Here is a 13696-nt window from a genome sequence, read left to right as displayed (position 1 = left end):
TAGCCCCCCCTTCAGTTGCTCTTGGATGCATATTGACGACTCCCATACATTAGGTCTGGAATTTATAGTGCGTTGACACTCGCATGTCCCCGTAGCTGAGCATAATACTGCATGCTTTGTCCGCTGGTATCTGGACGACCACTAACGGGCCTGGGGAAAACGCCGAGAATCGTCATTTTTGCCGCTTCTCGCTTCAACGTGACGCCAAAGTTACGGTCGATAACTGTCTTGGCCAAGACGCTATCGTCAGGCCTTCGTCTTAGGAGGTGACCGGTATACCGATCGCGCGCTACCGCCAGTGACTCCCGACGCAAAATCATCCTGATGCCGCGAACCTATCGTCGAAATGCAAAGATTCCCATTGAGGGGCATTTGCCGCTGCCTTCTTGACTTGTAATCGACTATAGTTCAGAACTTCCTGGCTGAATCGAACAGACCTTGATCACCTTGATTATGCAGCGAAACCGAAACCAACGGCTAGGCCATCTCGAAATGATACCAGAAGTTGTATTTAGCACGCGTGCAGCCCGAAATGTGTTTGACCCGCGTGTGAAAATGGAGCGTGACTACGATTCACCAAACTCGTCCAAGTCAAGTGGCGACATGCATTTCAACGTTTGCCTTCGACCCGCGGACATCGCCTCTGAGGGAATGAGTGACCCGCAGCCTCATCACCGATCCAGTGGATTCGCCGAAGTGTGTACCCAGATGCCGCTTCGTGTAGCTAGGTGCCGCTTCAGAGGTGAAATCTGTAGAAATCTGCAGCCTCTGCTTTGCAAGCGCCCCTAGTTCGATCGGCGTTCGTCGCAGTTGTGTTTGCGCGAAACGGCATACGTTTGCTCGAAGCTGATGGCTGTGTGCGAGTAATATCCTGCTAAAAGGCGTGACCTCTTTTGCACGTGCTTGGGAACTGCATTAAAAGAACCGTATTCCAGTAGGGTACTGCCTAGGAGACTATATAATTCGAAACAAAATACAAGGCATCCATCGACCAACGCTTGTTATCCCGACCATCCGACAAACCTTTGCGTTTTGTGACGTCACGCAGCACCTACGGATGTCAGCCATTGACACTGGCGAAATTCGGGGTGCAGTTTCGTACATAGGCTCATGAAAGGTTTAATTAACAACGGGAGATCATATATCAAAATAAAAATGACGTTTGGCTAAATGAAGGCTCCCTCGACGTAACGAGCGCAAGAACTTAAGTACTTCCGGTTTCGACCGGACAATCCCTTTAACGTCATGGGAAGTTTGCAAGATCGAGCTGAAGCGCGCATTCGTCAGCCACCATCAACGAGAGAGAGCCGCATTCTTGATTCTGTCCAGGACACTGCCCCAACGAGAGCGCCACCGCACTCGTGGAGGATGTTTTGCGCTTGATCGAGCGCCCACGCCCATGCCCACGCCAACCTTGATGCTACAGAAGACAAGAACCTAAGAATCCCATGCCCCTCACGTGAGGGACAACACCTTCGGCAGCCTTGTCCGCAACCCCCAACAACAGTCGAAGTGTTCATATCACCGAGGCTTCCAACATGGAATGTGCACTGCATGCCCGAGCCTGCCACTATGAACAACTTCCCGGCGTCTCGACACTCGAGTTGTCCAGCTACTACTTCGACGCCAGCCTCCCAGGCATCCACGACATCATCCACAACGTTGTCTGGGAGGAGATCAGGAAGCTACTTTCTGCCGTCAGTTGCCCTGCTTTTATTTTGATTCCCGAGATTGTTTCGGAACAAGTTTGACAGGTATTTCAACCGAGACTTCTGCGAGCGAAGCGGCATCTGACAAACCAAGGGCAACTTACGCCACAATGGCACGACGACCGCCACCAGCTGCCCCTTAGTATTCAATACCAATTTAATGAGACACTCTAACGCCGAAGCATTCCCGACATTGTGTGTAGGTCTGTGCTCAACAAAGTACACCGAGGAAAACGTAGGTGATGCGAATGTGCGACCGAAAACCACTTTGCTACCACTGCATGAAGCCGACCATGTCCACCAAAGCAGCCCGTACCAATGAATTGGTCTGCGAGGGTTCGTGCCAAACCACCCTCGATTACGTCTCGAGGAGCGACCACGGGAGATTAAGGATTACCTTCGGCGACCTTTGTCCCTGATGCTGAAGGTGCTGAATCGAAGATTCTGAATCCCTGATTACCCCGAAGCTCCTCATGTCCATCACCTCAACAAGAGGTAAGCACGACAAAGCAGGTGAGCGGCGATGCAGTGACAGTGGATTTGGTGTCGGTTGTCGTCCAAGGACAATACCTAAAAATTTGCTGACATCAATTTTCTGTGTCCACTCCACGAAGCACACAATTTCCAACTTTGAGGGAGAATGCCCCTGAGTGACTTGAAGGAATAGAATGGTTGGTTGCTCTCAAAAGTGAACTGCAAGCATCACCAGACTTGGATAGCAAACAAAAATTGTTGCCAGCTGTCAACAATACAGCAAAAGGCACAGCCACGTAAGCAATACATGCCCGAGCTTGCTGCATTGATGCCGAAAACTACCAGGAAAATTTTCGGATTAGAAGCCAGCCCTGCAGCTTCAGTGCATCAGACGTCACTGGCCGCACATGACGTATGATTACAAGACAGCATCAGTCGGTCAAAGTTGCCACTCAACCAAACTGAACACCGACGTGCCAGGAGTGTCATCCGACAACAAAGTCCACAGGTTCTACGACTGAACACCTGACACGAGACTGTCGCAGAAAGAACTCGTTATGGAACCATTTCCTAAGAATCAATAATTATGTAATCAAGTGGAAATAAACATATTTGATACACTAACCAGATAAACATATTTCCGCTTGCCTTCATGCCTTGAGAGTCTACACACCGAGAATTGTGTCCACTGCACGCTCTGGACCTTACGAGGACACTCGCATCTCTGACTCTTCAATATTAATTAAAGGGTCATACCAGACTGGCAGACTTCTTGCAAGGGGCTGCACTCGTTCAACCTTTCCTGAACATGTGGTGCATCCGAAAACCGACTCCAGTGATGTGAAAATGTTATTTATTAATTTATTCCTTCCAGGGGCCTTCGTAGGCATTGCAGAGAGGATACTTAAAGCTACACACATGATAATAGCATTAAAGCAAACTGCTGTAACTTGTTAAATGGAAAAACAAACACACCTCTGAGCATATAGTTTAATAGTATGTGTTGATGCATTGTTATATAGCATGACACTTTCTATATGTATGACACAATAGACCCTTTGCAGAACCTTATCAAGCAACACAACTGTCACCATTTTTTTCGGCGTAAAGCACACGAATGGGCCCCAGTTCACGTCGAATGCTAATGCAGCATTCGAGTCCAATACGTGCTGAGCCGAATTCACAGGGATGGCGGACATAACATTCTTGTCGAACAAATGCCCAAAGTCTGAAAGCTTGGGGTAATTACAGTAGTAGCTACTGTAATTTGTTTCATCAGAATTTGGCAGACGGCAAAGGCCACGGTCTCGGTGAGTCAATACACACATTGGAGAGAGGAACATTACAACATATCACCAGAGTGCTCGTCTGCACAGATTTGTCACACACCTTCGCTCCGTCTCTCTGATTGGCTCGAGGGGGCTGTGGCGGTTGGCCTTTTCCAAGTTACGGTGATGCGAAGTATAGACAGCCCACACTTTTAAAAAGAGTCTATTGAAGAGACCGAAAGGAATGGTAGTCAACATTTTTCAACAAGACTGCTCTCCAGGCAAGGGATGAACACAAATATCAATCATCTTATCCAGGTAATTAGAACAATTAAATAATTGACAGACTAATACAATGCACTCTTGATGAAAAGGGTATAGCTGCAATAAATCCTACAAAACCGAAAAAATGCGCAGTTAATCTATGCATGCACCAAAACAGTTGTTCTTCTAGCAAGTCGAATAGCTTTGAAGCAGGTGCCTGCAACGATTTATTCTTCCCCATACTCGATAAAACGCCATCCTCGTAGCTGAAAATAAGGGTGCACTTCGCACTCACACACACACAAAAAAAAGGAAGAAAAGCGATCGAATGTAGAATCGTGGATTAGCACAAAAGAATTGCAGGAGCTTCCTCGCTAAAAGTTGCTATGGTTGTTCGGTTACGGAGGGCTGAAACAACTTCCCTTAGGCCCTAACGCGACTTATACATTTCGCGTAGATTCTCAGATATTTTAACGTTCAAACAAAGCTAAGAGAATGCGAAAATTTCATGTGAAAAGCACTCAAAGTTCTATCGGTCCTCGGACACATCCCGGAATCCGAGCACCGGTACGGCGATGCAGAGCTGATGCTGTCTCACAGGCGTTAATATCCAGATGATCCAGAGCGATCTTGCGCAAAAACGGTATAAAGTCTCAGTCCTTCATATTTTCACATTATACCTGCGTCAGCGAGCACGAAGAAGCCCGAAGTCGTCGGAAAGCAGCTGCACATCAAGGCTACCGCGCACCGAACAAACTCGCATCCGCCAGCTCTGGGCGCTGATATCTTACCTGTGACGTCACGGCTCTTGGGAGGTCACGTGACGAGTGGTCACATTTGCGTAAAATATGGCGGCAACCGGGGGGGTGCCACTTCCGAACTTCCGGTTTATCACTGTAGTGGACTATTTCACTCTCGCAGGTATGCGACGCGAAGAGAAAGGATATCGAGACCAGTTTGATAGAAAGAAAAATAAACTTTAGATTTCGACAGGTAATACAATGATTAAAACGAAAAGCACAAGATATAAGCGCGAATGACATAAGTACAAAAAGGAAAGGGGGAAAAAAAAAGAAACGATATACTAATGGAAGTCTCACAGTTCACAGATGCGGCGAGCTTCATCAGAGTTCATTTCCTCGTTGCTGGTGCAGCGGCGGAATCCGGGTTTGGTTGTGCCGTCTTGGCGGAACGAGGTCTCGCGTAAAGCTGCAAGACTTCGACGTGGGGTGAAGACCTTGCGTATAGCTGCAAGCCTTCGCCCCCGTGAGCTTGATGATTGCCTTGTCCGTCGCGAGAACGTTTTTTACTTCGTCTTCCTCTCTCGTCTCGGTCTTTTTTCTCGTGCCAACTGCTTGCTCTTGTCTCTTTCTTTTCTTCATTTTCTTGCATCCACCTTGTTGACCCCGAAATCACCACAATCACCCCCCACTTGAGAATGTTGTTCAGCTGAAACAACTTCTAGCACGTTGAAGTCATATTGTTCGCAGTCTATCACAACACAATGCACATTGAAAACACATCACTTTTGACAGACACAAAAGTACATACATTTACAAAAGTCACTTAATAAGCACCGCCGGGCACACATACAATTCCAAAAATTCAGTAAATTCGTGATATTGTTCCTTTACAAAAAAAAAATCTTATTCAGCAACAGACATGCGGCTCATGTAATCAGCGCCCACGTTGTTACTACCCTTAATGTACTCAGCAGTAAAGTCATATTCCATCAGCATTAGGCTCCAACGTAATACGCGACTGTTTACATGCTTTGCAGAATTGATGTAAACGAGGGGCTGATGATCACTTTGCAGAATGAATGGTCGTCCAAATAAGAACACGTGAAACTTCTTAACCGCCCAAGTAATGGCTAGTGCTTCTCGTTCCACTGTCGAGTAGGCAGCTTCACGTGGCAGCAGTCGACGACTTGCGTACGATACGGGGTGGAGTACATCATTATGGCGCTGCATGAGTACGGCTCCAATACTTCTCGACGAAGCATCGGTGCGCAACACGAAAGGTTCTGATAATTCTGGGGCTTTTAAGATGGGCTGGCTGGACAGTAGTCCTTTTAGTTTGTCAAAAGACGCCTGTTCGCTCTTCCCCCAATGCACCTTGTTTGGTGCTCTTTTACGTGTCAACTCCGTAAGTGGGTGAGAGATTTCAGAGTACTGGGGTACGAAATCCCTATAGTAGCCCGTAAGGCCAAGGAAAGATCGCACTTCCTTTTTTGTTTCGGGTCGATTGGTAGCTTGAACTTTCTCCAGGGTCTCGACTTGAGGGCGCAGGAGACCATGCACAACGATGTGGCCAAGAAATTTGACAGATGCGAAACCAATTTCGCTCTTTGTGGGACGGATCGTTAAACCCGCCTGCTTCACGCGCTGGAAGAACAACTCCAGAGTCGATAAATGCTCTTCCCAGCACTCCGTGGCGATGAGGACATCATCAAAGTAGTGGTAGATGTTCGAGACCCCCTCGACCACTTTTCTCATAAGCCGGGTGAATACAGCTGGTGCTGTTTTGATGCCAAAGGGCATAAATCGAAACTGATAAAATCCAGACGTGGAAGAAAAAGCTGTCATGTGCTTTAAATCTTCGTGCATCGGAACCTGCCAGTATCCTTTAGAGAAGTCAAACTTCGAGAAGTACCGGCTTTTTCCCAACTTTGCAAACATCATGTCCACTCTTGGGATAGGTTCACTGTCGGGAATCAGGACCTTGTTAAGTTGTCTGAAGTCAATGCAGAGTCGCATTGTCCCGTCTTTTTTCTTTACCATCACGATGGGTGCTTGATAGGGTGACTCGGAGGGCTCAATGATGCCCCGTTGTAGCATTTCTTTTACTTCCTCCTGTACCGTGTCTTGTATGGAGAATGGTATGGGGTACTGATGGACTTGAATAGGAGTGTCGGTCGTGACTTTCAACTTGCACTCTAACAGGTGGGTCCTCCCTGGGACATCTGACAGACTTTCCTGGTACGTTGTCAGGAGTCTGGAAACTTGTGCTCGTTGATCGGCAGTCAGCTCCCTTGATATTTTCACGTCTCGATAAGTTTCGTTTTGTTGCAGTGTTGCACACGGGAGGTCTTCTTCCTCAACATTCCCATCATGGAATGCGACCGAAGCTCGTTGAGGTGTCTGATCAACGTTTGTCCTCTCTTCGTACTTTTTCAGCATGTTGATGTGGAACAAGCTGGTTCTTGTTCCAAGGTCGATGACGTAGTCAACGTCATTTCGTCTCTCTAAGACAGTGAAGGGGCCTTTCCAGGTCAGGATCAGCTTGGTGTCAGATGGCAAAAGGAGCAGGACCCTGTCTCCAACAGTGAGCTGGCGCCTCCTTGTCTTCTTGTCATAATAGGTTTTCTGTGTCATCTTCGCTTTCTTGAGCTGCTCTTGGGCTATCCGGCACGTGTCGTCTAAGCGCTTCCGAAGCTCGACCATGTAGCCGTACGAAGTCTTTGTCTCGTCGTCGATACTCTCCCCTGACCAGAACTCTTTTAATATGGCCATGGGTCCTCGGACGTATCTACCGTACAGTAGGTCAAAAGGTGCGAACCCGAGGGAGGTCTGTGGCACTTCGCGATATGCAAATAACAGTGGTGCCAAGTATCTGTCCCAGCTCTTGGGGCTTTCCTGACACATTCGTCGGATCATTTGTTTCAGCGTGCCGTTAAAACGTTCCACAAGGCCGTTTGCCATAGGATGGTACGGCGTGGTTGGCATATGTTTAAGCGAAAGCAACCGGCTGAACTCCCTCATGAGCCCAGACATGAACGATCTGCCGCGATCGCTAATGATTTCTCTGGGAAATCCCACACGTGAAAACATCTCTAGTAAAGCCTCGGCGACTTTCTCCGTTTCAATGCTTGGCAACGCAACCGCATCAGGGTAGCGCGTCGCGAAGTCAACCATGGTGAGTACATAGCGGTTTCCCTTCTCAGATGTTGGAAATAGGGGTCCCACAATGTCGATGGCGACCCGCTGGAATGGTGTTTCGATGACTGGCATGTTGCCCAAAGGTACGCGGCCTACTAGGTGCTTTGGGACAGTTCTCTGGCAGGTGTCGCACGACTTTACAAATCGAGTAACGTCTCCTTGAACTCCTGGCCAGTAGAACTCCTCGAGGATTCTATCTGTCGTGCGTTTAATTCCCTGGTGTCCAGCGAGAATTCCCTCGTGTGCCATTTTCAGCACGAAGTCCCGGAGATCGCTTGGAACCACGAGCTGCTCCATCTCCTTCTTTGATGGCAATTTGTACCGTCGAAACAAAATTCCGTTGATCAGTGTGAACTCAATGTCAGCTGATCTTGTAGCAACTTTGTTCCCAACCGCTTCAAAACATCTTTGGAGAGTACTCTCTTCCCTCTGCTTGGCGCTCAGCTCCGTCGAGTTGATGGCCAATGGATTCACTACCGCCACAGGTAATTGACCAGAGTTTCGGGAGGCCAGCTTAGCTGCGGCCCCGGCCTGTGACTCGTTTGGCTCTGTGGCAGCCGATGAAAGGCCCGTCTCAATGAGAACTGGTTCAGTTATTGACCTGCCACAGTCGCTTGCCTCAATAACTGGAGCTGTCCCCCCTCCTTGAAGAGGCGTGTCTTGCTGAATACTCCATATAACGCTAGGATCGGAGGCATCCCGCACACCATCCACGTTTCCTAAAACGACATCATAGAGAGGGTTTTCCATACAGGTCGCTGTCACCTTGCCTTGGTAATAGGGGGAATCAATGTCAACCACCGCTTCAGGCAGACACAATTCTGTCCGGTCAAGCAGGAAGATAACGCGGTTTCGTCCTGTAAGTTTGACGTCAGGAACCAGGGACCGCTTGACTATGACCGAGTTACACCCAGAATCTCGCAGGACGGTGACCTGATGACCCTCGAGTAGTCCTGTTGCCGTGGGCATGCCGTCTGCTTGAACGTCAGTTCCCGTTTTGTCCTCTTCAGCTTTCCCAGCAAGGCGTTCGGATGGACGACTTCCAGATCCGTAGACGTTACGATCTTTCCGACGTGTCAGAGAACATGACGCCTGTCCACCACCGTCTGTCTTCTTCGGACAAGCCTCAGCTTTATGCCCGTTTTTGCGACATTTCCAGCAGAAATTTGTCTTCTGATCGGGTCCTCTTGATTTGGCCCAACAGTCTGCTGCCCGATGGCCTTGTTTATTGCAAAGGAAGCACTGCAGATTTCTCTTTGCACCTTGAGGATCAGACATCCTAACTTGCCCTGTCGGCTTGTCAGTCTCTTCTTTCTTTTTGCCGAGATTGACCAACCCCTGGGCCTCGAGGTAGTGGTCTGCAGTTTCTGCTAGCTTGTCGAGCCCTTGGCAGCCCCTTTCCTTTATAAAAATTGCTAGTTTCTCGTGGCATTTGTTCAGAAATTCTTCGCAGACAATTTTGTCCCGAAGTGCGTCATAAGTGCGCTCCGTCCTTGCCATCTCCTGCCAGTGGTCAAAATAACCTAATAGACGACCAGAAAATTGTCTTCCCGTTTCGGAGTTCTCTGGTTTCGCCTCTCTGAACTTGACACGATATCCTTCCTCAGTATAGCGAAATCGTTGGAGAAGAGTCTGCTTCAGTTTAGCATAGTCCATGGCATCGTCGGCAGCCATGCGTCCTATTACACTTAACGCTTCTCCTTTCAAACATAGGCTCAAGGACAAGGCCCATTTTTCCGGAGGCCATTCTTGACTTGTTGCCACCCGCTCAAAACGTTGGATGTATGCATCCAATTCATCACTCCTTTCGTTAAAGGGGGGTATAAGTTTATGTGGACTCCGATACCCCTGCGCGACACTAGGAGACGTACCCTGATCAGATGCATCTGGAACCCGAGTGATCGATCCTCCTTGCTGCTCTTGTAACCGCAACTTCAGCTCTAGCACAGTGCGTTCTGCTTCTAAACGAGCACTCGTTTGAGCTTCTACTTCTCGAGCCCTTTCTCGCTCTGTTAGACGCTCCTCTCTTTCGCGTGCGCGTTCTTCGTCTATCCATTGCTTTAGCGAAGCCCCTGAGAAACCCAATTCTTTACCAATTACCGTTAACTTCTCAAGATTCATTCTCAACCGACGCGGACACTAGCGAGGTGGAGCTCTTTGAGGTGGAAATTAAGAGCAGTCCTGTCGCGGACGCCAGAAGTGTAGTGGACTATTTCACTCTCGCAGGTATGCGACGCGAAGAGAAAGGATATCGAGACCAGTTTGATAGAAAGAAAAATAAACTTTAGATTTCGACAGGTAATACAATGATTAAAACGAAAAGCACAAGATATAAGCGCGAATGACATAAGTACAAAAAGGAAAGGGAAAAAAAAAAAGAAACGATATACTAATGGAAGTCTTACAGTTCACAGATGCGGCGAGCTTCATCAGAGTTCATTTCCTCGTTGCTGGTGCAGCGGCGGAATCCGGGTTTGGTTGTGCCGTCTTGGCGGAACGAGGTCTTGCGTAAAGCTGCAAGACTTCGACGTGGGGTGAAGACCTTGCGTATAGCTGCAAGCCTTCGCCCCCGTGAGCTTGATGATTGCCTTGTCCGTCCCGAGAACGTTTTTTACTTCGTCTTCCTCTCTCGTCTCGGTCTTTTTTCTCGTGCCAACTGCCTGCTCTTGTCTCTTTCTTTTCTTCATTTTCTTGCATCCACCTTGTTGACCCCGAAATCACCACAATCACTCTAAGCCCCTCTACCTCGTTGAAAGAGACCAAGCGTCACGAGCAGAAATGTCGGCATCGTCGAATCAACGACGAACAAACGGGCACTGACGGCCGCTAGGGTAGCACTCGTTAGAAAACAGGAATATTTTTGTGTCGCACAATGCACCCGGGTTGCACCACAGCCTCCGTCATTCCCGCGCAATATAATTCCAATCGGTCGCCTATTTGACACGAAAGACGGCGAGGTCGTGAGGCAGATCGGGGCAAGGATATCTCATATAACGTAGGTAATAATAAAATGTTGAAATGCAGAAGATGGGAAAATACACTTACTTTAGAAAAGTTATCCTTCCACCTTTTTTGGCAACTTCCCATGTCTTGCTGATGCCACCAATGTGAGACATTCCCTGGAATGAATTAACACAGTATCCTTTCACGTGCCTTATGGAATGAGCACATATTTATTATACGATTTCCTTGGGCAAATAAATGGGATTGGGACCGTACTGTCATAACGGCTTCCAAAGAAAGTCTTTAAAATGAAAGACTCAAAAGTTTACGTAGTACTCTACAATCTATATATATATTGTGAGGGCGCCTATGCGTAGCACTGCCCACGGACATCGTCGTCGTCACTTTTGGCTCTGTGTGGGCTGATCGGCATCGTCAGCTGATTAGTGGGTCGGTTAGATGGTCGGGTCGGTCAGATAACAGTTTTTTATCAGAGTCTGATAGCTATGGAACGTTTCAAAAAAGGTGCCACCAGTCAGCTTACGATGCCGATCGGCCCACACACAGCCAAAAGTGACGACGACGATGTCCGTGGGCAGTGCTACGCATAGTCGCCCTCACAGTGTGTATATATATATTATATACATATATATATGTATATATATATATATATATATCAATATACCACGCGCCGCACGCGCACGCCTTCCCGTATAAAAGTATCTTGGTAAATAACCAAAATAAAGCTTTGACGAACGCGCGTGCAAGACGCCATTTGTTTCAGGCTTTTGCTCTAGAACAGGTACTGCTACAGACGCCGGCACGTGCGGCGCGAGGGTGCGGTGCGACGCGTGGGCGCGGTGAGGGCGTAGAGTTTTTGGTTACGCACACGAATAATCCACGGAACCCTGGCCATAAACAGCTTCGCTGTAAAAAAGGCGGTGGCATAACGACGGAGTTTTCGCTGCCGACGGATTTCGTCTGCGTGTCGTCTGCTTTCTTTCGCTGGTCGGCTTCACCTTCGGACGCTGCTCCCAACGCCATGTCTCAATACGTGAGCCAAAGGCGCCCCGCCGCTCGACTCGGTCGTCTGCGGCGCCTTCCGCCATCGACCCTGGCAAAATTTTTTAGCCCTGTATTTTTGCAAAAAGGTAGCCACGCTTTGTAATTTTACTAGAAAATACTGACCTGTGAAACACACCTTTGAAGAACAGTTTGGATGGATTGTTTCGGCAGGCGTCAATTTTTACGGTCCATTTTAGACAACGTTACTAAACCACTCAGTTGGGAAACTGCCATAGAGACTGCTCTGAAAAAGTGGCCCCGATCTGTCCTCGAGAACCGAGCCAATGGCGAACACAACGCCGCCATTTCTCCCGCAGCGGCCACTCGAGGAACTGTACGTGACGTCTATTTTGGATTTGATCGGCCATTTTGGCGCCGATACAGATACAGCGGAAGAGTGCCACCCCCGTCTCCCCAGCGGACGCACCGTGTCTGTCTACGGAAGTTAAAATGCACCTAGGTCGGGACGCGCTACCTGAAAGCACCGCTGAGGCATGGTTGTATAAAAACAATATTAATTGTGCCGCAAAACCTTGCCAACTAAAGATTTAAAAAAACATCACGCGCCCTTCATTTTGTTCTAAACTCCAACAAATTTCATACAAAAAGAGTCTTTCCCGTTTGTTTTTACGCAAAAACAGGCTTTCTAAAAGCTCAAGGTGACCACAGTACAGACAAATGATAAAGAGTGGCGCTGCTGTCGTATTTAGCTCGCTCTCGGTGGACGGCAGCGGCCCAGGTTTGCACGGCGAGTTTCCCAACTGAGTGTATTAGTAACGTTGATTTTAGGCCGAGCCATGTATATATATATATATATACATGTATATATATATATATACATATATATATATATATATATATATATATACATATATATGTATATATATATATACATATATATGTATATATATATATATATACATATATATATATATATATATATAATATATATATATATATATATATATATATATATATATATATATATATATGTCGTTTATTTCACATGTCTTTTACTTTTATTTTTCCTGACGTCACGTCCTTTTCGTCTCATTGGCCGCTTACTGCTTTGCGCAGTCTGACGCCCTCACATGTATGCCATCTCCTGACGAAGCCGAGCCTCTTGGCGAAACTGTCGTAATACGTACAATAAACTCCTAGCCTAGCAGCTCCGTAAGTACGGATCTCTGACTTATTATATTTTCCAGGTCCATTGTTCTCAAACTACTCTGGCTCACCTATATATATATATATATACATATATATATACTTCGAAGAGATTTATTACAAAACATTCGTAAAAGGTGCACTCATACGCTTTGTGCAGGTGAGTTATACGGCCACGGGGTATTTTGTGGGTGGCTAATCTCTGTCACAAGTTGGATAATTAACTAAACGTCCCTTAATTTATTATTTTATTGCCACTGTCAGCTTTGCGCAGCCAGCGCAAAGCTATCACACTCTAAGAAAAAATGGAGGAAAAAAGTAGCAACGGCGCGTCTTCCTCCCTTCTACCGACGCGCCCCCAAGCGGACACGAGAAAAGGGGAGGAACGAAACGTTTTTCTCCTTCTCCAGGCAGACGGGAGAAAGCTTTCGCCCTCCCGACTCATCTTCTTTCGGTTTCGTTTTTCGAGCAGGTCGCGCACGTTGTTTAATAAATAGCTGTTGAGTTGATTGAGCTTCAGCGGCAGCAAAGGCCGCCTGTAATTCCGTCTTCTAGTCTAAACGTGCAGAACATTTCGGTTGCATTGACGTTTTTATCAATAATTTTATCAAACGAGCAAACGAAGCCGCTAGAAACAGCGAAGTTCCGGAGCAGTGCCAGCAGCGCCACGTACAGTGGGGGATGGCCGTCTCCGGATTGCGGGACTCGCGCGGCACGGGACTACAGTCACTACAGTAGAAACCACGCGGAACTGTGTCGACGTTTTCGACGTTATGACAACCGCAGAAACTGCGTCGAAGACAGGCAGGTTTTGCTGCCGGCAGCCTGGGTGCCTTCCGTCCTGAATTCGGTTCTGTTTTCCGAT

The 13696-nt window shown here is 47.6% G+C and overlaps 1 protein-coding gene across 1 annotated transcript in view; it reads right to left on the bottom strand.

The window, feature by feature from the left end:
• Positions 1-10881, bottom strand: part of LOC8053231 (sodium-dependent multivitamin transporter-like) — a 132118-nt gene extending 121237 nt beyond the window's left edge. The window contains exons 1-2 of the mRNA XM_040212947.2: positions 10876-10881; positions 10702-10775 (exon numbers count right to left, since the gene is read on the bottom strand). Of these exons, the coding sequence (XP_040068881.2) occupies positions 10702-10775; positions 10876-10881 (80 nt within the window). The remainder of the gene's footprint in view (positions 1-10701; positions 10776-10875) is intronic.
• Between the last annotated feature and the right edge of the window lie 2815 nt (positions 10882-13696).

The sequence above is a fragment of the Ixodes scapularis genome, unplaced genomic scaffold, assembly GCF_016920785.2.
Source record: "Ixodes scapularis isolate PalLabHiFi unplaced genomic scaffold, ASM1692078v2 PGA_scaffold2__306_contigs__length_199485367, whole genome shotgun sequence".
Taxonomy (NCBI): Eukaryota; Metazoa; Arthropoda; class Arachnida; order Ixodida; family Ixodidae; genus Ixodes; species Ixodes scapularis.
This window is presented reverse-complemented; position numbering and strand designations above follow the sequence as displayed.